At 39.7% G+C, this 26,521-nt stretch overlaps 1 protein-coding gene across 6 annotated transcripts in view; it reads right to left on the bottom strand.

The window, feature by feature from the left end:
* Positions 1 to 16,702: 16,702 nt before the first annotated feature.
* Positions 16,703 to 26,521, bottom strand: part of RFX3 (regulatory factor X3) — a gene marked incomplete at its 3' end in the record, with an annotated part of 272,770 nt that continues 262,951 nt past the window's right edge. For 5 of the 6 annotated variants that reach the window (XM_084899509.1, XM_084899510.1, XM_084899508.1 and 2 more), the window contains 2 exons: positions 26,352 to 26,394; positions 16,703 to 23,672 (listed from right to left, as the gene is read on the bottom strand). In XM_084899509.1, coding sequence (XP_084755635.1) covers positions 23,434 to 23,672; positions 26,352 to 26,394 — 282 coding nt within the window. The remainder of the gene's footprint in view (positions 23,673 to 26,351; positions 26,395 to 26,521) is intronic. The other variant, XM_084899513.1, reaches the window with a different exon arrangement.

A 26,521-nucleotide genomic window follows, 5' to 3' on the forward strand; every position in this document is an offset into this window, starting at 1 on the left:
AGTTCCTGCCTCCCCTCTGCCGGCCAGGCATGTGCCAGGGAGGGCTGTGCTTTCGTGTTGGCAGAGACTGAATGGACATCAGAGGATCAAACTAGGGAAACCAGGCAAGCCATGCGCCCGGTTCCTCCTCTGGAACCCTCTGGAAAGAATAAGTCACTGGATGCACACATTCCCAGCGGAGGTTGAAGAGGATGCTTGGCCTTCTTGTTTCAACTCTTATATTTACAGGTTTTTTTCTAACAAGACATGAAAGGGAGCCCCATGGGGTTGGGAGTGCAGGGAAGGAGCAAGGCAAGCTGAGGAGAATAGGAAGAGGCCTGGGAGGAGGCATATGTGGGGCCCAGGATCAGTCCCCGTCTTTATTACCTGGGTAACCCAGGTAAACTACTCAGATTTTGGATTTATAGGAGCTTTGCATGCATAGGAGCTTTTACAGTAGACCCGCAATGACCTTGCAAGCTTATTGTGAAAAGGAAACGACAGTTTAGCAAGCACTGAATGTATAATGGCTGTCATTCTTGTCATTATTCATTGAAGAAAATACGGAAAAGTATAAAGACAAAAGCTTAAATCAATCATATTTCCTTACCTGAAGGCAACCATTAGAGTTCTTTTAGAAGCTATTTCTAACATTTTTCCTTTCGCCAGCTAATCCTAGTATCCAGTCAGCTTTTTTTTATTATTATTAAAAAAGAGTACTCATAGGTATGAGAGACGTAATATAGAATTGACTGCCTTTTCCCCTGATAAGAGAAAAAAGGCTTCTTACTTACAAAGGCCTGTGAGTTTCCGCTTTCACTTGGTTTTGTTGTTGTTTTCCTGTCATTCATTTATGGCTTATGATTTATTGTTCTCATGCCCACAGGCACATGGGCATGTTTTGTAAACCACCAAACAAATGAACAGCAGCTCTATTTCCAGATCCATTTGTGTGAAGGAGAAAGCAAACATAGAAGGAGATTGGGGACAACTGAGAAAGGGTTGGAGGGCAGAAGGGGCATTTTGAAAAACGGGTGTGATAATTATTAATCTGCCAATCCACCTTTACAGCTGGTATCAGGCCCCTTGTGCTCGTCCGTTACAAGGATATGACTTTGCCGACCACCTGCCTGGAGTTTACCCCAGAGAGAGGATGTGTTCCCATGAGATCGATGCACGATTTTCCATGAGGTTCTTATCTTGACTTGACCTTGAAGCAGAATTACAGGACAGACGTAGCAAGCTTACTGATTGGCCCACCTCTGATTCTCTGAGCAGCTCACCATAGACCAGGATGCACTTGATTATCAGAGTTATTAGAGAACATACTAGAAAGAGTAGAATGGATGACACAAAAAATATGCGTCAGCATATATTTTACTAACGTGACCCATACGTTTTTGTAACTTCTTCAAAAGTGAAAGTTGAGTTGCCAGTCAATGCTTCCTGCCAGTTCTAACATCCTATTTATGTAGAGCAGTGTATACTTCACTCTAGAGCTCTAAGTTATTACCTGGGTAACTTAACTCTAGAGCACTAAGTTAAGTATACAATTTTACCTATATGTTTCCAAAAATTCTAGTTTAGCACTTCTTAGTTGGGATTCAGGAATCTGTATTTTAACAACTCCACCAGGTGATCCTCATCATGAGAGAAGTTTGGGAAACACTGCTGTAGAGCAATAGCTGACAGGGATCCATTAGCCTACGTGCATTCTCATTTGTAAGAATCACATGGTTGCAGATTTACCTGGAGGCGAGTTTTAGCACTTGCCCACAGGTTAAAGGGCAGCACAGGTCAAATGTTATCACGCGTAAGAATCACCTGAAGAGATGGTTAAAAAGCAGATTGCTGGGCCCGCCCCTAGCGAGTCTGACGTACCAGACCTAGTGTGTGCCCAAGAGCCTCTATTTCTAATTCTTTTTCTAACCATGCTGCTTGTTTGCCTCCTGTGGGCCTCCCTTAGAGCAGCTCTCTCCTAACCTTGGGAGGCGTTGCATCTGCAGCGAGAAGGTGCAGCAGCCAGTCCGGAGCTGATGAACTGAGTATGCATAATGGAGGACAGCCGTGTCATTCAACCACAGCTGTATAGTATTTGCCATTGGTGGGTTTTGCTACAGACATACTGAGCTACTTCCACATCATTTCGAAGCTATACTAATAGCCTGCTTATCTTTACAGGGATATATTGACACGAAATTTTCAGAATGGACCAATAAAGGACGGTAGGAAGATTTCAAAGAGCTCATACACCAACCAATCAGCACTTCCCTTGCATTTGTCTTTAATTGCTACAGGAGCACCCTAGGGGTGGTACAGGGAGCACCGGAACCTCTTTTGCCTTCTCAGGTCTTTAACTGCCAAGTGAGGACGGCGGCTTCTGATCAAAGAGTGGGTATGGGGAGTAAATGAGTAACGCATATGAGAGTAACAACACTACAGCACCGACCAGGGGAAAGGTCCTTGGCTCCCACTCTCTTAGGACGCCTCGTTCTTTTCCTTCCGAGCACTCATCATAGCATAGATTGTAACCATATATGTAGTGTGTGTGTCATGTGATTGAATACACATTTACCTCCCCCACACTACTGTGAACCCTATGAGCATCAGTTTTGCTCACTGTCAAATCCATAACACTTAATCCAGTTCCTGGCTCACAGCAGGCAATCGATTAATTTTTATTGACCGAATGACAATATTTGGCCCAGGGTAACAGCTCAGTTAGTGTCCATTTAAAAAATGGATAGATGCACAATACTGGGTGCAATTAAAGTGAGACATTTAGAGAAGGGAGGCATTCCTAAAAATTAAGAATCTGAATCTGACACTAGAACAGTCTGTCAAACTAGCCCCACATTGCAGGGCACTCTGAAGTTCCCAGGTGCTACTGCAAAGCTGAGACTGACAAGTCCAGTGTGAGTCAGATAGCAAAATTAGACCATTTCCGATGGTCTTAGGCGACCCTGCTAGCGGTTCTCACTGGTTGAGAACTGCTGCTGTGGAGCCTAAGACCATCGGAAAACACAGATATTTACATTACGATTCATTAACAGTAGCAAAATTACAGTAAAGAAGTAGCAATGAAAATAATTTTATGGTTGGGGGTCACCACAACATGAGGAACTGTATTAAAGGGCCGCAGTATTAGAAAGGTATTAAAGGGCCGCAGTATTAGAAAGATTGAAAACCACTGAGCTAGAGGAAAGAAAAGGTCGAGCCCCTGACCTCCCAGGTCCTCCTTTTTCTTGTTTTGTTTTGTTTTGTTTTGTTTTGTTTTGTTTTGTTTAAGCATTTGGTATGTCTCCGATTTCTTCTACTATGTTGCTTGTTCTTTCTGACTTCTCCTTCCCAATGGAAAATTTAAATCAGTGATAAGCAAAGAATCTTTGAGTTTATAAGCACAATGCAGATTTCCAGCTCAATAGTTCCTTACAGGCCTGCCAAATTTGTCAAATTCATACTGGTGGGGGGGGGGGGGGGAGAGAAGTTGCTCAATTAGATTGCCAAGAACACTCACACACACAGAGCACATAGATGTTTACCTTTCAAGGATCAAAATTAATTTTTCGTCTGAAGGCATTATTAGTAGGACAGCTCTACTGTACAAGTTGAAAATGAAAACTGCATAATCAGTCAAAGATGCTGCATCATTAAGCTCTCCAACCAGTGTTCGCTGGAAGGAGAAACAAGCAGCTCAGTTCTTGAGGCAGACACTGCACAAGGAGACAACACACACGAACTAATTTCAGAAAATAAAAATAAATCTTAAAACAACTGTTACAAACACAAAAATGCCAAGTGGGCCACTTTAGGCAGCTTTCCTAAGCTTTGAAATCAGAACCGAATCTGCAGTCCTTGTGCTCTTTGTCAGAAACAGCATTTGTTTCAAAAGCTTTCAACATAAATTCAAACCTTCTGTAGTTCTGCATTCCTCTTTCATCCTCCACTAATTCTTATACGTGGGAAATTAGGTTGCTATTTTAAAAATAATTCCTAGTGCCCTACTGGTGCGGCTGGTCAGGTGAGAGTCTTCTCATGCATCGAGAAGCCACCAGTTCCATTCCCAGCCAGGACTCATGTCCATGTTGTGGGCTGGATCCCTAGTAGGGGGCGTGCAGGAGGCAGCTGATCAATGTTTCTCTACCCCTCTCTCTCTCCCTTCCTCTCGCTCTCAAATCAATAAAAACATATTTAAAAAAGGATTTTTACTAAGTACCTGCTGAAGAGGTAACATTTTGGGGTATTTATGTATATAGTTTTCAGTTTATTATGATGCAAAGAGACAGAGTTCCAGGTGAGCAGACCTGTATTTCCATCTCCCCCTCAGAGCTGGCACCCTCTGTACATCTCTCTGTGCTTTAAGTGACCCCCACTTATGAGAGGGGGGTAATAGTAAAGCTCACACACGGGAATGCCAGGATTACCTTCTTCGATTTCCTTTATTTGGGCTACGTTAGAATTGGTTTCCAGCTGAAACCAGTTTGGCTCAGTGGATAGAGCATCAGTCTGGGACTGAAAGGTCCCAGGTTCGATTCCGGTCAAGGGCATGTACCTTGGTTAAAGGCATATCCCCAGCAGGGGTCTTCAAGAGGCAGCTGATTGATGATTCTCTCTCATCGATGTTTCTAACTCTCTATTCCTCTCTCTTACTCTCTGTGAAAAAAATCAATTAAAAAAAATTGATTTCCATTCCCCAAACAGGCCCGGCTCTCTAGCATCAAGTGTGTCAGGAGGAATAATACAGGTCAACGTGCTTAGTAATACTAAGATCCACACAGAGAATTTCGTTAACGTTATTTGACAGACCTTCCCAGATAAGAAAGGGACATGGCGGCTGGCCTTGGTAGAAACGGCCCCAGTGGTCACTTGTGAGCTGAGCCTCTGCAGGTGGACTGAGCCCACGCCTCCCTGGGCCCCTGAGTGGGCGGCGCTCAGTACTTTGCATCGACCTTCCGTGGTACCTGCCAATTATCCTCCCCGGTACCTGCGGAGAAGGCCTGCACTCCACAACAGCTGCAGTCTGTGCTCTGTAAAAATAGAAACCACTTTAACCTGTGTGGGCCCGCACACAAGTGGGGGCAGAGAACCGCCTCAGCCTTCGTTCACTGAAAGTTTTCTCCTCCTCGGCATCTTTAGAACACTCTGCGTTCCTGGAAACAGTGAGTTGTTTTTCTGAATATTAGAAATCAATGAATCAACTGGAACATCTGCTGGTTAACCCACTGTACACAAAAGTGAATGACAACTGTTTCTCTCCTCTCTTTATGCATAGGACTATCACGGGAATAATTGGCCTTGAGGATAATTTCCAAAAATCATTTAGTCTACAGACTATACACACCACACAAAAAAAGGAAATACATTTTCTCTTATACAGAGAAGATTATTTACTTGGAAAAATATGAAATAGAAATCCAAGGAAAATTTTCTTTTAACTTTGTGGAGTCACAAAAGATTTAAAAATTGTGTTGATTAAGAGACAAAGAAGCATCCGCCTCACTGATGATGGTTAAACACATTGAGAACTCTCTGCAGGATGGTATTATCAAGTTTCAAAGTACCCACCTCTTATTCCTCAGCAATTCCACTTCTAAAAATGGACCACAAATGGACCCGACTCTGAGCTCCTGAAGGGGCCAGATTTTAAGATTAAAATCTATGCAAACGTTACAAATCTACCCGCAACCCCCTTCACTTCACCTCTGAGCACAGTATGCCCAACAGAGTTGTAATGTAATTTATGTGTAAGCAATGTGAAAATGTGTAGACACACACATGCAAAATATAATTTTACAGCATTTCTAGCAACAAAGGATGATGAGACCATCACTCAGCACCTGGAATAAGAAGGCCAAGCTGGAGTTACTGAGGTTAGAGCAAAGGGGAGTTCTGCTCAGGCACATTGCCTCTGTACAGAGTACACTGCTGTGTGTGTGTGTGTGTGTATGTGTGTGTGTGTGTGTGTGTGTGTGTATGTTTAAGATTTTTAAATTGATTTTTAGAGAGAGGGGCAGAGAGAAAAACATCAATGTGAGAGGGCAATATCAATCTAAGGGCAACAGCCATTGGCACATCTCTCATGCCCGCTGCTGGGGATCCACTGCCACCCTGGCCTGTGCCCTGGCCAGATACATCCAGTGCACCTGACCCGAGATGCACTGGATGATGCCCAACCAACTGAGCTGCACCGGCATGAGCTGCTTTGTTTTTTAAAACATAAAACTGAGAGGTGGCAGCTTTTCAGAGGTGTAAGTGGGCTGACATTGTCTATAGAAGTCTAGTTACTTGGATGACACTGGTGGTTGGTTGGAATTTAAGGCATATTCGTTGGAATGTGTTCCATCTCAGGTTGGTTTTTGGAAGGGTGAGATTGACATTGATTGGCTGGTAAAATACACACACACACACACACACACACACAAGTTATTGATCCATTGGATTATAAGGAATTCTGGTGACTCCTTGTTATTATGGCTACAGAACAATTCATCATTTCAGAAATTTATGGGTTGTTTTTCATTCACACTAAGTGATCTTACTTACATGTATTGATGCAACTCGTGTCACAATCACACAAGTGCAGAAGATGTGTAGACAAGGAAATTCACTGCAAAAGAAACAGCAAAGAACTTAACAAATAAGGTGCTGAAATAATTTGGAGCCTTCAGACTATGGGATACAATGCAACTTTTTTTGGTTGTTGTTTGTTTTTTAAGGAAGGAAGCTAGATGTACTGATACAAAACAATTTCCATGAGGTGATGGTGAGTGAAAAAACAAGTTCTTTATCCCATTTGCTTCGTTGACTGTTTTTTCAAAATCTGGCAAACCTGGGTGAATACGAGATCCTCAGGAGGCAGAATTGTCCTGCCCTGTGTCAGACGCTTGCTTTCCCAACCCAGCCTCCGCTCTCTCCGCGGGTCTCAGCCACCCACCCTATGGAATGTTTCTGCTGTTTACATTTTTCACAGACCGGAAGCCTGTTTTCCCACACTCCCTGCATAGTCAGTGCAGAGTTGACATATTCACATGTATGTCTCTCAGCTGCCTCCTAAATCAGTGCCTCCAGGGCCCCTGAAGTACTTCCAGCAATCTTCTCTCAAGTCTTTCCTGCCTCTTGCATGCAGTCGAGAGGCTCAGAACTAAACACAGCCAGTGGTGTGGTCTCTAGAGAACTCCACAGCAATTACTACTACAGTGAGAAGAGAACTCATTAATGCAAAATGAAGAGGAGGAACAAAGTCCTGTCAGAATGACTGAAATTTCTAGGGCTGCTCAACTGGCACTGGATGAGGGGTGGCAGGAGGAGTGAGAAGGGGATACAAACCAGCAGCAGAACACAGGATGAACATGGTCAGATGGCTGAAGGTGTGAGAACAAAATACCCACACACCGTATGTTTGTTCTCTTAGGTGCAGTAGGGGGAATTGAGTAGGTGGGTTTATTCATTTTTACTTAACTTTCAACAATGACACTGGTGCTCCTTGGGCAGTGTGAAAGGTAGAAACTACATACAAATAAAAGGAAGCAAATACAAGTTATAATTAACATTATGATGCAGATCTTCCAGATTTTTTCTCTATATATAGACGTTTCAAATTGTTTTTTAATCCGCATTAGAATTCAATAATATATTATGAATATTAAATTTACTTCATAATGTTGTTCTTAATTAATTGCAAAGTGTTCTCCATTGTATGGTTTTCAATGAATTTTTGACATCTGGCTTTATAACTTTCACTATGCACCATTTCACACTACTGTAAGTAGCAATCTTTTAGCCATTTCATACACCCATTTCCCGTGGTAGGGTGCTCAGTGATGGAGGAGTTTTGTTGTTGGTGCTAGTGGTGAAGGTGATAAAAGACTCATTCCCCTAGGAAGATAAAATAATTTTAAGTTGCTATCCCTTTAAACAACTTTGCCAATAAATAAATAAATAAATAAATAAATAAACACATAAACAAACAAACAAACAAACAACATTTGGCTCAGTGGATAGAGCATTGGCCTGTGGACTAAAGGATACCAGGTTTGAATTCAGTCAAGGGCACATGCCCAGGTTGCAGGTTTGATCCCCAGGAGGGGGCATTCAGAAGGCAGCCAAATCAATGATTCTCTCTCATCATTGATGTTTGTATCTCTCTCCCTCTCCCATTCTCTCTGAAATAAATAAAAATATTTTTAATAAATAAGTAAATAATCTTGGAATTACAAAAAGAAATAGACAAATCCATATACAGAGTGAGTGATTAAAACTTACCTCTCTGAGTAAATTATAGAACAGGCAGACAAAGTATGCCAGTATAAATACTGAAAATATCAACAACAGAATCACAAACTCAAATGGATGAACATAAAAATCTGCACACAGTGCTGGGTAATACACATTTTTTCATTGTGCACATAGTATTCAAGAAAACAGACTACATCCTATAGAGTCAAAAAACAAACCTATTATACACAAATCTCAAAAGATTGAAATCACACAGAATTTATTCTTTGACCGCAATGTAATGATGTGACAAATCAATCGCAAGAAGATAACTAGAAAATCCTCATAGTTGGGAAAGTAACTCAAACCTTTAACCTTCCTTCTGTAACTTCAGACTTCCAAGTTGTCCATAGGTTAGACAGGAAATAAAAATTAGACAATGTTTACAAAGTAGTGACTACAAACAAATCCCAGAATGTCCCTGAACATCTTTATGCCAATAGATTGAAAGACTTAGAGAAAAAAAGAAATTTTCTATAAATATATAACTTACAAAAACGGACTTATTTAAAACTTGAATCACAACAGAAACATTAAGGAAATTGAACCAGTCACTTAAAATCTTCCCCAAAGAAGGAGAAGAGCAGGAGAAGAAGGGGGAGGAGCAGGAGAAGGAGGACCAAGTAGCTCTAGGTCTGAGTGGCTTCACTGATGAAGTGCACCAAATATCCAAGGAACAAATAAAAAAAACAAAATAGGGGGAATGGCAGAGAAGCATTATTAAAAGAAAGCATATCAGAGAAATATCCAGAAGACATAGTTAATATATGCCTTTGTTACTGCATCTAATAAGCACGCCAAAAGAACTGGTTATTAGCTTCATTAGCCGTCAAAAAGGAAAGGCTGAGATCCCAGGAAAATATCATTCTCCTCTAGCACACCAAGTGTAGCAATGACTAAACAAGCCCCTCCCCCGGCACTGCCCAGGGGAACACGCTGGGGGCTGCAGACCCTCCCACCAGCATGCCTTTGGCCCTCCCACAGAGCTCATCTGGCCCCTGGCTAACCTCACGTGTCATCTCATTTAATCATCACACTACCCCTTGTGGCAAGTGCTATTCTCACCTTGATTTTACAGATAATGAAACTGAACTTTAGAAAAGTGGTTCTCGTGGCCCTATAATTAGCAGCTGGCCTGGGTGACCCGCTGGCACACTCATACCTTTCACCTCTCTTCTATAACTACATCATAACTGGTCCCACTGAGCCGCCCAGGGCCATCAATCAGGAATATCTGCTTTTCCACCCTCCCTCCCGCCTTCCTTGGCAAAGGTAAACCAGTGCTCACTATTTCATAAGGAGCATATGGTGCCAGGGATTGACCTTTGGATAGTTGTTTACAGAATGCCAGCAATAGGAAGTTTTTGCCATTGTGTAACAGGCAGTCAGCAGCTCCCCATAACAGGTGCTTAAAGTAGCACTTGACACACATTATCGCCATAGAACAGAGATTAATAGGAACTATCCCCTTGAATTGTTGGGAGAATTGAGTTAATATATAAACGCTGTCACCCATCAGTCCAAAGGCATCATCACCCAAAAACACCATTCACCTCCCATCATGGCAGCCAAGCCCTGTTTCTTCCTTTGGATGTGTGTCCAAACAGCCCCAACTGGTTCCCATTCTAAGAGCATCCATGAACAAAGAACACCCAAATTTCAAGATTTCTGCTCCTCTGAGAGGAAAAATACCTGGATTCTGGAGTGTTGGAGGTGGGTCAAATCCACTTAATTACTAAGCATACCCCAGACCCAGTGCTCTTAGTCTCATCATCCTGAGATGAGTTTCCATCTTCCTTCTGGAATAAATTTTCCATCTAGACACATTACTCTCACTCCTCTTGCACCTGTATCTGGCCCGGGACTTTAATTTCTCAGAGATTCTGTGACGTGAATCAGTCCGGTGTGCAATACCAAGTCTAAGGAATCATGAGTCACTCGTTATATTCATTTCCTATTTTTATCTTTGTCTGGTAGAGTGTGTTGTGGGTGTCTGAAATAGATTTTGGTCTTCCTGGATCTTTGTACTCAAATTCATAGGTTGAAAGATGAAGAACAGACATTTCACAGTCCCACGACTGGGCAGTTGCTCTTGGTGAGCAGAGAGAACCCTCCACAGGTCACTGGGACGGCAGAAAGGGGGTGGCCACTTCCCCGCCAGCACCTTCTGCTGCTTCTTTCATCTGAGCAAGAAGACCAGAGGACCAGGGTCCCCAGCATGTACTGTCTTGATAGCAGAGACAATATCATTGAATGCATTCACGCTTCCTAATAAATGTGACATCCAAATGTAAAAAAAAAAAAAGAGAAAACTTTCAAATGTGCTCCATTTTAGGGAGGCTGTGCCATTCACAGGAGCACTGGGCCATGATGCTGACCCAGTAATCTTAGTCTACTGGCTACAAATGTCTCAACCCATACACTCAACTCGGTGACAAAAGTATTTTTTAATCTCTATTTCCAGCTCCAATTCTGCTGGTTAGCAGAAAACTGAATAGCTGTCACCTGTGTAAAATAGAATTCAATAGGGAGAAGAAACTTGTATTTTTATTTCATATGATTTTACCTTATTATTTTATGATATGATTTTATTATTTCATGAAAAAAAAAAAAAAAAAGGTCCAGTTGTTCTAACTTCTAATGAGTCCCCTGTGGACCAGATCCAGGTAAATCCTTGTTTATGGAAAAGCAGCTGGTTGATGATGATACCTCAGAATATTCTAGGTTCTCCAGCGGAACATGGCAATACAGATATGTCCTCCTCAAGAAACCACCTTGTAGAATCAGATGTTAGGACTCAAGCTTCTACAGATGATGGTGAGGAAATCGGGCCTCTAATAAGATACAGAAATGTTCTAGTGCCAGAAAATAGAATTCAGGAAAAGCTTCAATAGTGATGGGAGTAGAGAGGAAGGCAGACAGAATGGACATTTTCCATTGGCTCATCATCATCAAGGACCTGCAAGGACGGGGGCAGCTAGAGGAGTGGGGTGGACAAGCCTGGGGAGTGTCCCCTCCCTGGCTCCTCCGTTGTGCGGCGCTGCGTAGCAAAAGCATTTCTAGATGAGAGCATGACTGCTGTTCCACTGGTCCTAAGCTGGGTGGCATTTTGGATTTTGTAAATCATTCAGGATGGCCCTATGGCAGCCTCAGTTTAATTGTCTGGCATTGGGCTTTTTGCAGTGATGGCACACCTATCAAGAAAACAGAACAAAACAAACAAACAAAAAAACTCCATCCTATTTCTGCAATACAAACAGCGTGATTTCCTGCTAACTCTCAATGACCAGGATCTGCTGTTCCTTAGGGTTTCCTCAGACATATTCTGTGGTCTCGGTTTGCTGCCAAGTGTCGCACTGAGGCCTCTGCATTTTAAAGATCACAGGACAGCTCCTCTAATGCCCAGAACCTGCTGATGCTAATCATCCAAGTGGCCATCTGGGCAAAGCAAACACACACTGGGCACTGTGACCGCCGAGGAGTATTTCTGCAGAATAGGGGCAGCTTGCAAATCTGGGAGACTTTCTACAAGTTTCTGTTGTAGATTGTATCTTTTACTCTTATCAAACACCCTAACATATATTTTTAAAGAATATTCTTAGTTAACTCCTATCAACTTCACCAAACACACCCTTTTGCAATCAGATGTAAGAAACCAGGTAGGCAGTATTCGTTGTGATTATAAACATTTCGTGGCTATTTCTGGTCCATGACACCATCAGTTCACAAGCTAAAAGTGAAGCTGCAACACAGTACTTGGGCCGTCTTTCCGTAGAAATGTGTAATTTAAAAGTTGCCCCGGCTTTAGAAAACTGTTGGGTGGATTTTAATCCATTAAGCTCTGTTAGTTTTAACTTTATCAGCATAATAAGTTATCTCCAAGTAAATATACAGAATACCACCACACAGATCAATAGAATGTTGCTAGCACCCAAAAGACTTCAGTACTTCCGTAATTGTTTTCTCCTCTCCAAAGGTAAACAGTACATTAGCGTATGTTTCTTCCTGTTTTTAAACTTTATCAATGGAATAATACAACATGTATTTCTTCAAGTTCAGCTTCTTTCTTTCACGGCGTATTTGCGAGATTTATCATGTTGTTGCTTGTACTTGGTCTAATGCACTGATCTGAGGTATTTCATTATATGAATAGCCCATAGTTTCTTGATCCATTCTACATTTGAATGAAACTGGTAGTTTCCACTTTGGTGGGATTATGAGTAATTTTTTAGATCAGAAGTTTCTGACTTGTTTTTTCTTTATAATTTAAAGAACAGTTTCCCAGTGTTCTCAGAATAGGTAGATATACTTAATGGGCTTTAATTAAAGTGACAGAGATGTAATGATATGTTAACATGAGTGCTTAGTGTTGTACTTGTAGTTTATATTTCAAGTTTAACTTCAGGATGATCACTTAAGGTATAAAGTATTTATTTGCCCAAAGTGCATCTATTATTAATATGGCAATAGCTGAGAGAGGGTTTCCAAATAATATCATTTTTCTAAGAAATCAGTTTGTTAAAAATGGAACTCCCATTTGACCCAGTAATCCCACTTCTAGCACTATATCCCAAGAAATCAGAAACACTAATCAGAAAGGATGCATGCACCCTTATGTTCATAGTAGCGCAATTTACCATTGCTAAGATTTGTGAATCAGCAGATGAGTGGATTAAAAAACTGTGGTACATCTACACCACATGTGTCAAACACAAGGCCCGCGGGCCAAATCCAGCCCGCCAGGCCTTGCAATGTGGCCCGCACCGCGCTGTCATCACTGCACTCCGCTGTCAGTTTATGACATTGTCAGTTTATGACTGTTCAGTAAACCATTCGGCCCGTAATTTAGGCTGGATTTTAGATTTTGGCCCCTTCTCTGATTGAGTTCGACACCCCTAATCTACACAATGGAATACAACACTGCTGTAAAAAGAAAGAACTCTTACCATTCTCAACAGCATGGATAGACATGGAGGACATTATGCTAAGTGAAATAAGTCAGTCAGAGAAAGATAAATATCACATGGTCCCACTCATTTGTGGAATGTAATGAACATCATAAACTGATGAACAAAAATAGATCCAGAGATCAACCAAAGGACTTGTTTGTATGCATGCCTATAAGCAAAACCAATGGACACAGACATTATGAGGATGAGGATATGTGCTTGGGTGAGGTCAATGGGGGGAAAGAAAGAGCTATGTAATATAATACTTTAAACAATAACAAAACAAAACAAAAATACTAGGTGAGAAACCACCATTCTCTGGAGGGTTATCTTAATACCTTGAGATTCTGCTTCCCAGCAATTATAAACAGTTTGGTTCAAATAAACTCACTAAAATTTAAAAAAGAAAAAATCAATTTGCTAGATTATTTAGGATTTTTTTTAAAGTGTTGACTTCTCTGCCTGTAAAATGGCACACACTCCTAGATCAAATACAAGATACATTTCAATATCCTTTTTGCAGCTAATGGGCTTCCAGTGATTTGATCAGAGCTATTGATCAAAGATTTCACAATAGTGTTCAGCAACACATTAGAAAATAAATTTTTTGCAAGGTATTGGCCCCAAAATTTGGCTTCCAGAAATGTATGTAGAGGCTATAGTATATCTACTGTTTCCCCGAAAATAAGACATCCTCCAAAAATAAGACCTACTTACAGGTTTCCTTCTGAGTAAAATATAAGGCATCCCCCCCGAAAATAAGGCCCCCCTAGGCTAAACATGAGAGATTTGGTCCACTGATTCTGAAAGAAATGGTGTCACAAGAAATTCACCAGGAAATTTAGGAATTGGATTGTTATGATGATGTTCCAGAAGATGATGACATGATTGTCATTGAATAAATGAGTAAATTCTTTTTTAAAAAATATATATTTTATTGATATTTTACAGAGAGGAAGGGAGAGAGATAGAGAGCTAGAAACGTCGATGAGAGAGAAACATCGACCAGCTGCCTCTTGCACACCCCTTACCCGGGATGTGCCCGCAACCAATGTACATGCCCTTGACCGAAATCGAACCTGGGACCCTTCAGTCTGCAGACCGACGCCCTACCACTGAGCCAAACCGGTTTCGGCAAATGAGTAGATTCTTGATACTGAAGGATTCACAGTTTGTCTGATTTGTGTTGACAACTACCGTACTACCGTACTGTATACAGGAATGAATTTCCTTTATTTTCATTTAACAATAAATGTGTACCGTATTCTTCTTCATGGAAAAATAAGACATGCCCTGAAATTAAGACCTAGCGCATCTTTGGGAGCAAAAATTAATATAAGACACTGTCTTATTTTCGGGGAAACAGGGTATATGTATAAGGGAAAAAATAGGATAAATGCACAGATAAAATGTCCAAGAGGAGTCATTAAGAAGTGTTAGTAAAAGCAGAAATAATTAACCCTAAATTGTATAATCCTTAGGTATAAACACAACAGAGCTGGTTCTTTAACTCAAACAACCAGTATTGTTGATTAAATGATAAACCAAGTACCCTGATACCCACCGGGGGGAAGGGGGGGTGCATAAGGATCAAGACGGAGCCCTGGAGTTCGGTTCAAGACGGAGGCAAAGAGAGACCCTGGACTCACCTCCTCCCTCGGACTCTCGGATTACAATCAGGAAAGATTTCCTCTGGAAAAAACCTGAAGGCTGACTAAGCAACTCCAACACATCAGGCAAACAAGAAAAAACACACACGTTTAAGCGGGCAGGAGAGGCTGGGGCCCAGTCTCAGGATAAACTTCAACAACTCACCCTCAGGAGGGAGCGCAACACCTGCAGGTTCCCCCTGAGGAGCGAAGTGGATGCCTCCATCAAGCACTTAATTTTTAAGGCCTTCACCTGGGAGCTGAGTCCCTGAAACATGGGAAGCATTTGAAAACCAACAGGGCTGCTGTCCTGAGAACAGACAGGCCTGCAGGGCTCCCCAGCCCCAGGCCTGGGCTGCTGATTGCGCTGACTTGGCTCATTTGCTCATATCAAAGGATTGGCCCAAGGGGCAGGCGTCTCGTTTAGCACATCCGTTTATGTTTACTTGAATTACTAATGTATTTGGATTCAGACACAACTGCCCATGTACCCAGTCATGACTGGGATACTTGACAGCCTCAGAGCCAGCAATAAACTGGTGCACAACAGGCCTCAGTGGCCCGGAGCAGAAGCAATGATGTGGAGGGGTCCTCAGCCCTAAGACTCTGCTGGCCACCAGCCGGCAGGGGAAGCAGGTCCCTCCTCCTGGCCCAGACATTGCTCCAATGTGCAGCAGACCAGGCTCCTGCCAGAGAGCCCTCCTGCTCCCTGATTTTCAAGGACATCCTCCTCAGCAGTATGGCAGCCACACTACCACACGCAAAATCCGTGCCTCCGCTAAAGGTGATCCATGATAGGAAGAATATTGTAACCAAGAAGTAAACACACTAATTATAAGATATATTTTAAACATCTCAGATTTCCAAAAGAAAGCAAGTATAAAAATAAGATTAGAAACCAGAAACTGTTTTTTTGTAATCTTCACCCCAACATATATTTAGGGAGAAATGAAGTAAGAGAATGAGAGAGAGAGAAACACTGATGTGAAAGAGAAACATCAATTCCCACATATGCCTTGCATCCCCCTCCCCTGTCTCCCCACTCCAGGATCAAATCTGCAACCTAGGGATGTGCCCTGACAACTCGAACCTGCAACCTTCTGGTGTATGGGATGACGCGCAACCAATTGAGCAACCTGACCAGGGCCAGGAACTATGTTTGTATAAAAAGTTCCAAATATCTCAAAAGTGGCAATGGCTACGGCATGGAAGTGCCCAAATTGGTTATTTTCTTTGTATCACAGTATTATACTTGATTTTGATTATAATTCTGTCTACATTCCTTTTAAGGATATTTTGTCTCTGGAATTTCTCTCATTTAAAGAAATCCCTTATTTTAGGAGGAAGCCTTATATACCGTGTGTTTGTCAAAAATCACCGAAATGTACACTAAAAGTGGCAAATTTTCCTGTGTAACTATATAATTAAAAAAAGGGGGGAAGCAGGGGCAGAGAATATTAAGTGCATTAGAACGAATTTTAATAAGCTGTTGCAAGAAACTTGGGTGCCAAATTTTAATGTGAAGTGACACAAAACCAACACATTATGAACATCCAAAAATCTGGGTTTACAATGGAAATGATGACAGCTTCATGAAATTAAATAGCACTCAATCACTAATTTTCTGTGAGGGTAAGATTAGTACCCTGCTGGGCTTATAATTTTGTTTTCTCTTTTTATGCTGTTCATGTGTAAATATTGCCAATTTCATTTGACACAGAAAAGGAAAACAACTTAATTTCGTTTCTAAGCTAGTGAACAACACAGAGACCACCCTCGACAAGAGGCGGTGCAATACAAGTTCCTTGGCAATGATTTAAGGGGAGGAAAAATCAAGCCATTTCAAATGTATTTGTAACAAGGAAACAAATTTATTGATTTTAAAAGACAAGACACCATTTCGTTTTGAAAAACACAAGAAAGCTAGCCTGAGTTCAAGTCTGAAATATTCAGAAAAATCCTACTAAGATCTTTAGTATGTTCCAGTCATTTGTTTAAACAACACACTAAAAGTTAATATATATTTTTATAATTATAAAAGTTCCCCAGTTATTGTACAGTACACAATACAAATCGCCCACAAACTATTATTTAGCTCCTGCCAATCTTGAAAGGACATGATATACTAAAAGATTTAGCATTTCTCACAAAAATCACATCAGGAAATACGTATTTACAAAATCAAATACATTATACAAAAAACCATCACATGTTATTCGGTAAAGATGTTTTTTTGTTTTTTTTTTAAATAATTAAAAAGTTTATTCAACTGTAGTCCAAAAACTGGAAAAGAACATTACATTATCTCACACATACAATCTCTACAAAAGTTGCTTACCTCATTTACATAATATATTCAGTCGATTGTAAAATAAATGTTCAGATATCTCCTAGTGTTACTATGTTTCTGTGCTTGTGGGACTGAATAATGAAATCTGCCACTTACTAAGTGAAATTTAAATGATGGCACTTAAAATAAAAACCACAGTATTTTAAAAAAACACAATGAAAGGAGTTTTACCTAGAAGGTACGAAAGCCCTGAGTGATAGTAGAATTACTGATTGGTAAGCACTACAATGAACCTAATTAAAAGTTTACCACCCCAGGCACAAATTTCCCAGTTTTCTCAAGGCACTCACTTGAAGTTTCTGTAACCAACACCTTGGTCACCACCGTAGGTTCCAATTGATGATGCAGATGAGAAAGAAATTTGCTTTGGTACAAAAGATGCTTTTTAAACGCATAAAATTCAATACCTCCTTTATTGGGTCATTTAAAATTGTGTTTAGCAGGTTAAAACAAGGCAATCATTTGTTCAAAACTATTAATTCATTGAAGGAAAAAATTTACTTGGTCATCAACAGTCAATGGGGGTTTCTATTTTTTTCTTTCCTCCCCAGAATCATAATTCCTCTAACAAAGGTTTGTTGTCCTCATTATTGAGCTACATAAACAATTCTTACCAAAGATTTCATTACTCAGGGCTTCCAATCCCAACATCATAATTTATTTAAAAAACAAAGGAAAGAGGGGAAAAAAGAATCAAATACCAGAACCAATAAAAGAAGAGACAAAACACACTTTTTTTTGTTTGTTTTGAAAATGACATATTACCAATTAGTTCAAACAAAAGAAAAAAAAAATCCTAGGCAGTCACTTTGTAAGTGGCTTTTACTATTTAAGTAAAATTGGTAAACTAAACTCAGGTCTACTGGCACATAAAATCACTAGCAGCAATGATCAGAGCATGCAAACTGAGAAGCATTTACAGTAAAATCATCATGAAGAATCCAAAAGAAGAGAGTTAAATTAAAACCCTTTGAGTATTGCATGTTAACACGTGAGTGAGTTGCATGGTTTGACCTCCTAAACTGCCCAAAAGGCAACGTTTACGGCAAACGCGCACTAGGCCGCGGATGTCCTTTCACCAGGCACTGGAATAGGCTACGCTTTCCTCGGTGCCCGGCGGGGGCATCGCGAGCACACCTGCGGGCCACACTGCTCTCGTGTCCCACCCGGCGGGGGACAGCGGAGTCCAGTGCGCGCAGAGCGCCCGGGAACAGAGTCAGCAACTGTGTGAGCAGAACTGGCCTTTCCGGGTTTTCAGAAGCAGTAGTCATAGCATCAGATGAGCTCCAATCAAGTGCTTTTGCTCTCCCTTCTACCTCTATGTAATTTTTTTGACAAAGTATTAACGTTGTGGAGCATAGATAAAATTATGCCCTGTATGCAATTCCCAAACAATGTGTTGTGAGAGATCTAACTCCAAACAGCTTACCTGCCCCCAGAGAGTTCAGCTTTTCTTTAGCCGCCTGAACTCCTTTCTTCCTAAGGCTTCGCTTGCAATTCTACTTTCTAAAGCTAAATAAATGAGATCGCTCGTTGTGTTTCGGGGGGGTGGGGGGTGGGGGGAATGGAACCCTTTCTTTATCATACCTTTTAAAGGCAATCTGGGTACTTTCAATGTGCAGAAACCGGTCTGGCATGGGCCCACCGGCCCATGCGTGGGTCCTCCTTTCCTAGAGTCATGTTGGGATACTAGAAAAGTTGATTCTTTTTTTTTTCCCTGTAAACAGTACACTTACTTAGATGGCAGTGAATATTTGGGAATAAATATATCAAGCCCTCTTGAAGAAAATTAAGAGTCGTATATAAAATGCAAGTGTTCGGCATGAGAACACTTTCTCTTCCTACCCCCCCCTTTAAAAAAACCAGCATAATTAGACATTTGGATATAGAGTATATTTTACCGGTCTAAGTCTAAATAAAGGATCTGAAAGGCTTTTGTCCCCCATTGTATATCTTACAATGCTCAAAGGGTTAATACAAGGCATTACATCCAAGGGGTTTCTAACACTAGAACTAAGCACTGAATTAATGCTTCTATTCCAGTTTTTTTTTTTTTAAACCATCAAACTTGCAGAAATACTAGGGTTCCATTAATTGATTTGTTCTAACCACATACATGGAGGTTGACCTGATCTAGTGACAAGCCCAATTTTCACTGCATGTCAACCTCTCTCCCCCATGTCCTGTGGGATTCATACAAATCACGGGGTTTGATCTGATTGTTTTGGTGGTTGTTATTGTCTCATCGAGAATTTGGGGAAGGGGAGGTCATCATAAAGGTCAATTTTTTTTATATAACCACTGCCTCAGATTGTACACAAAGGTGACTTGCCAACGTTGTTTTTTACTTTCTACTTCTGTCCACACTGGGAGGACCAGCATCAGAGTGACACACATCTTTTTTTTTTCTTTTACACCAATGTTTCAAGCACAGCATTATTTTAGACATCTCAAATATATCATCTGAAGGATTTTTTAAACTTTGAAAATGCATCACATTTAGCACTTCCAGCGAGTGCATTCATGTAAAAAGGTTCATGATTACAGTAATGAAACCTCGTTCATTCCTGAATGATTTTGACAGCATTCTACAAGAACATGTTCATTTTCACTCGTTTACTACACATCAAAGGCAGTCAACGTTGCACACTACTAATTTTAGTTTTGCAGTGTTAAAACCATTTTCTAAAATTTATTTTTGTTTTTAAAGTACACCATCTAAAGAGAGGTGCGTGAACCGTGCTGTACAGTACAAGAAAAAGCACAAAAAGGAAAGCAGATTTCTGAAAAGGCAGTAAGACTTATACAGTCAGTCTAAACAAAGTTTGGATGAGAATCCTGAAAAAGTGACCAGCCACTTAATATCCAAAAAACAATTTTAAACCGGGTCCAAGTGGACAGTTCACCCATTTCACCCTATTGTTCATGGGCTGTTGTAATGCAAATCTTTTGGAGATGTATACTAGTACATGAAGATCAAACTATGCTATTGATACTTGATCCAATTTAATGGAAACAGCTTTTCTGAAAATTAAAAATAGCCAACATACCTTCTTTACATTTTCCCTCACTGACGGTTTATCATTTACTTGGTCTATAGAGATATTTTTCAGGACTAGTGTTTGATTACAGTGCCCCAAAACATTTAAGTACTTAAAATATGTCCTGGTCATTTATCAATAAACCTATTGTTATTAGTGTCTAATGTTATTTTAAAAAGACAGTTTCAATGACTAAAAAAGGAAATAAAATGTTTAATAAATGCAATATATGTGGTTGCTCCAATTTCTTCAAAGGTATAAATTATGAGGCTTTTATTTTGTAATACATTTCTCAACTCAAGTTCAAAATTGTTAAAATTTTTGTTTGTGATTGTACATGTGTGCATGTGTCTTAGTGTGGACTACAAATAATAGGAAGTAGCATAGATTATAGATATTATTTGTCTATGGGTTATAACTATCTATACTTGTCCACAAAGAATTTATGTTCCTAATTCATAAAGGAGATCAGAACATTTTTAGTGAGTCAAGTTGAAAGATAATATTAATTCCCAATCTGTGTAAATTTAGAACAAACCATGAACAATGAGAAGAAATGTTGAACCTTGGAGGATCCCCAGTCTCTAATTTTCATTAATCTAAACCTGCCCATTATTATCAGATTCCTCTAACAAAACAAATACACCCAACATTAAGTTAAAGGAAACAATGATAATAAGTACATTTAAAATTGTTCAATAAGCAAGATGATACCAGTAAATACATTGGTTCAATACAAATATAGCATAGATCTCTGTGTGGAAAATGAAAAATTAAGAAAGAAGAGTCAAACCCAAGAGTGTTTTTTTTTTTAATATTTTGATTTAAATGTACTTGTAATGTTTCCTAATGCACAATTAAGTAGATATACGGTCTTTGCAGCTTAAGGTGTCTTGCTTGCTTGCCTGTGTGTGTGTGTGTGTGTGTGTGTGTGTATGATGGTACAAATTCATTGCCTTTTAGGGAGTAAAAGGGGGATAATAATTTAAATGATATTTAGATAAAGGCGATAAGCTAGCAAAAGACTTTCGAATATATGAGCTGATAATACAAAATTTGAATCAATTAAAAAATTACATCTAAATCATTTAACGTTTACTGAAGAAACCTGTTAATCTCAGTTATTTGAGTAGTCTAAGGCAATTGAGCAATAACAGTTGAGATATACTGCATGTTACCCAAAAAGCCATTTGGTAGTTTTAACTTTACAGATTGGCTCACCCTCTGTTTTCCACCCTCCACCCTTACTCCAATAAAACTGGAAAGATAAACATCTTGAATTTAATATAGGCCTCATTAATAATCTGTAAATAATTTTGTGCTTTCCCTTTTTTTGGCTTTCGGTACTTATTTTTGCTTATTAGCTTTTTAAGAATAATTTAAATGAATGGATGTGTCTGTTTTTATTGTTGTTAATAACTTGAGTGCTTAAAAGAAGCTTGGCTCTTCATGTAAATTAAAATGGGGATGGTGTATCTACTCCTGGATCTCACCTGCCTTGGTAGCTGACTCTGCCCGTGGGCACTCGTGTGTGCACGTGGACACAGACAACAAGACACACAGACAAACACTGAGACGGAAAAGATGCACTTCGATAAGTACCTACTTACTTTAACTTTCTTAAATTATAACTAGATAAGAATGGTCTAACATATATATGTTTTATGTAACAAGTTGGTGATTAAAACTAGCCTGCTACTCTATGCCCTTACGCAATCTGAATTATAATCAAGTATCATTCAGCTCTAAGAACAAAAAATAGGTTCATGGTCACTAAAAGAGGGAAACTGATTCTTTTGTCTTTTTGTTTTGCCCTAAATTTCCTTTGAAGAACATGTAACCTGTCCTTACTTCGGGAATCTGACAATGACAGGCACAGCTTGTCAAATGGACTGAAGAGGAATTTACGGGAACAAAATAAGCCTTACTAAACCTTAGCTTCAGTTCTGTTTTAAGGCACCATGTTATAGCCGAGGTACGATGATCCCTGATGTACATTCTTCAATGGCACCGGTCCATCCAGCCGCCTCTCCGAATCCTACAGAATCGGGGATAAGCAACAGCATGGCGTGCCAGTGACACTGCCTTCAGGTTCTGTTTAAAATTTAAATCCACGTACTTTAGAAACCAGGAAATATTTTTGAACCAAAGAACGATATGCAGGTTGCTACATTCCTTGCATTCTATAAATTTTCTCTTATAATAGCAGCATATTGAACTACTATTAGGAAAAAGACCTGGAATAAAAGAAAGTCATCCAAATGGAATGGTTTCCTGTATGTCCAGCTCAGCATAAGTAGCATGTACACTTAAAAAAAAAAAAAAAGTCAAGTCATTTTTTTCAGCTTCAGTCTCTAACTATAACAGCCCCACTCAACAGCAGAACGCATCTGTACAGTGGTCCCAAATACAGAATCAGTAGTCATTAAACAGAGGAATTGGTATGCAAATAACAGTTAAAATTCAATGTTTAACGGAAGCTTGCATTAACAGGATTTAATAATTATGTACACAAATTATGTACATATTAGCATAATCTCTGGCAATTCTGTCATTTACTCTGAACTGATAAATGCACAGCTCAATTTTTCTTCAGAGAAATATAGGTGACCTTCCCAACCCTCTAGCACTATCATAAAAATGCTCTGTATTCTTTCTCCATACTCCAAAATGCTATCAAAATAGTGTCTTGTGGTTCTGCCCAATGAAAAGCACCTTTCAAAAGCAAATTTGATGCATCTGCTGCCAAATGGGCATGCCTCCAGTGTAAATAAAAAATGCATTTCTTTTGATATTTCACAGAAGTGCATCTAATTAAAAACTCACACATGAAATCATACACCAAGACTAACAATCAACAATAAAATATTTTCAGCTACAAAAATGTAAATTACTTTTAATTATAAGAAAACAAAAATATTAAGTGTTGTAAAAATTCTTCTTGACACCCGAAACTAAGGGGAAAAAAACTCTTATTATTAAGAGGCAAATCATTTGTTTACAAAAAAAAAAAAAAAAAAAAAAAAGACCTGGCAAAATACATACACCCATTCCATTTCACAACTCCAAAAAGGTAATGTTCAGCACAGAGAGAATTTGACAACAGTCGACCTTCAGGCTTATTAATTTCTCAACTGAAGCCCAATATCAACAGGGTTACTGTTAGCTGGGAAAATACGCTTTAATATTCCTTAGACTGCAGTGTAAGTGTTGCCTGTGGCGCTGCACTGCCGGATAGTCTGAGTGCTCGTGACGATGTGCTCGCTGTGGATGGGGTTCAGCAGGCCGGGCTGCACGTTGCTCTCCAGAACAGGCTGCAGACAACCCACCGGGAACGCCGGGGCCAGCTCCGTTTTCTCTCTCTTGGCTTGAGGTTCTGAAGAGTCATCTAGTTCTTCGTCCATCTCACTTTCCACTTCACTGCCTTCATCTGCACAAACAAGCAAAGCCACGACTATTACCAAAAGATATGCTTTGGAAAACGGCAATGAACACGTGCTTAGAAACACGTTAATATGGAGCATCAGGAAAGCCACTTCTCAGCTCTTCTCCGGGGACGGAGCCTGTGGGTTTCCCGGAATCTCCTGGGGATTGTGCTTGCATCAAAGATCAGTTAATGCACCCACAATTCCTTCAAACCTGGTAAAGGGAGTCTATTTGGGGTTAGTTTTTCATTAATACTTTTAATAGCTCCTTTAAAAAGTCCTTTGGAATTTCCTCATGTTTTTGTATTAAATAGTTTGGCATAATTTGTGTCAACAAGAAGTAGGCACTTTAATACACTGTTGGCTTTTGGGGAATGTATTGAGGTGAAAAATGCTAACTAAAAAAGGAGTAAGGGAGGGAAAGAAGGAGAAAAACTTCAATCTCCTCCAAAAATCTATACTTAGATATATACATTTTATGTGTTGATATTGGTGTTGGTGAGACTGATGACAACATATGTCAGGTATAAACATGGGTTGCTATAAAGACTCTTTGGTGAACATGAATATTATAGATGACAATTAAATAGGCTCTTAATTTTTATTACAAAAGGTTATAAAGACTGAGGCAGTAGTATCAGATTAACAGTGCACAATGGATTTCCATTCCTGGCAATACTGATATTCACTATTAATACTGGTATTCATTTCTGGAAATTAAATGTATTAAATAGTCACTGGTCTCTCCAAATGTTAATACATTTTATATGAACTAAACTCTTACTATTAAGAGACAAATAATTTTTTTTAGGTGGAACACCATTTAATGTTTTCAGGAAACACAGTTAAAATTCAAAAGCAGGGAGAGAAAAGACTCACATAGCTTAATTGCTGTGAGAGATTCCCTTCCGAGGAGTATAGAGCGTGCCTTTCCATGAGTGGTCACTTTTAAACAGTGGGGAATATATTTTTGCCTTAAAAATCTTTTTAATTCATCTTTGACATGTTTTACTGTTTACAAAAAAAAAAAAAAGATAAAAGGTGTAATCACATCAAATATCTCATCTATAATTAAATTAAATCTACACTTGTTACATTTTTACTTCAGTGACTTGTAGAAACAGAGCCAAATCTTCATGTTATTCTCTTCCGTCATGTACAAGTAGCTCTTTGGTCAGATTAAGGTGAACTCCTTCTAAGGTTGAGTCTAGTGTTACCACTTGGAGAACACCTACCACAACCCCCCGCCAATGCGGCTCTCCACATAAATGGGTCCTGAAGGTTCCTCTCTTATTATCAACTGGGGCAAAGATGGTTCTTATAGGATTTTTTTCTGCTGCTGTGTGCTCTATTCCTACCTTCCTCCTCCTCACAACCGCCCCCCCCCCAATCACTATTCCTTTCACTCCTGCTCTTCAATTACAAATTAGTATCATCTCATAATTGATTTATCCTTCTGAGGGTTATTTGGTTGATCCTATAGAATGTGTGTGTGTGTGTGTGTATGTATGTGTGTGTGTGTGTGTGTATATATATATATATATATATATATATATATATATATATATGCACAGCAACAGTATTTTGGGGCTATCATTTTCTACTTTTCCTGCTTTGCTACTAGGTATGTTCCTTTAACAGGAATTAATACACCCACCATTGCCAGAGACTGACAGGAATTCAACATGGGAGTGACCTGGATTCAAAGGTGACCTTCCCTGGCACATTAATGTTTTCCACCGCCAAGGAGGGACGGAAGCTGGACAGTGAGTGCCCTAGGACAGGCTGCTCTAGAAAACAGCACTGCCCTCTTGTGCGATTCCCCAAGTCCTTCCTCTTGTCTTGGTTTCCCCACTGGTTCTGGCTGTGTCTAGGAAGGGCTAATTGTGCTATTCTTCACCTGATTTTGTGCGTTTTGTCCCTCACTCCAGAACTCAATTCTTTAAAACCTCAAGCTATCTTCACTTGGTTTTTTTTTTTGTTGTTTTTTGTTTGTTTGTTTTTTGTTTTTTTAAGAAAGGTCTACATATTCTATGGTGCTTGTTTATTAGAAATTTTATATTTTTATAAAACCTGGGCTGGTTTTCTGTAGGATTTTTACTGCTGCTGTGTAGTCTATTTCAACCTTTCCCATGCCACCCCCCTCTGTGGTTTGGTAGATCAAGAGTTTCTTCAGGAATATATGTCCTATTAGCATATTAGAGTGGTAAGGCTGGTATAATAATTTAAAAAGAATGTATGTCATCCTTTTCATCTATACCACGATTGATCTTGCTTCTACAGTAAACATCACAGCTTTTCTGAGTCCCTTTTCCATCGAGAAGCGTGGAGTGGAGATAGGTAGGCTGAGGAATCTTTTTTTCCTTGCCTGATAGGCCTTGAATACAGATATTTAGACCAACTTTTATGCCTTTTTTCTAGGACTCTGCAGATGGTCAGAACTTATAATGAACTTATAATGAGCCTGTAACTGTGTTTAAATTTATTTCTTGTACTTAAGGTACCTCACTTAAAGATAGCACGGAAATGGAGAAATAATGAAGGATTCCGAAGACATCACAGCCATAGTTTGCATGCCATTTCCACAAAGTAAGAGTGCCAGAGAAGATACACTACATTTTCCTCCGTGAGAATTTCCCAGTCAAATAAAGACCTTAAAAATGTACATTATTTTAAATTCTTACCTTTATCCAGATTTCCAGGAGACACAGCATTTAAATCGCCAAACTGCAAAACAGGCATTTATGTAACAATTACTACCAGGCCGAATAAAAAAAATATTCTCAGTCTGCAGTAAAAACACCACACTGTGGCTTTTTAAAACTATAAACTAGTGACCGTTTTGCTCTCTAAC

This window comes from Pipistrellus hanaki, assembly GCF_964339955.1.
Source record: "Pipistrellus hanaki genome assembly, chromosome: 11".
In the NCBI taxonomy this organism is placed as follows: Eukaryota; Metazoa; Chordata; class Mammalia; order Chiroptera; family Vespertilionidae; genus Pipistrellus; species Pipistrellus hanaki.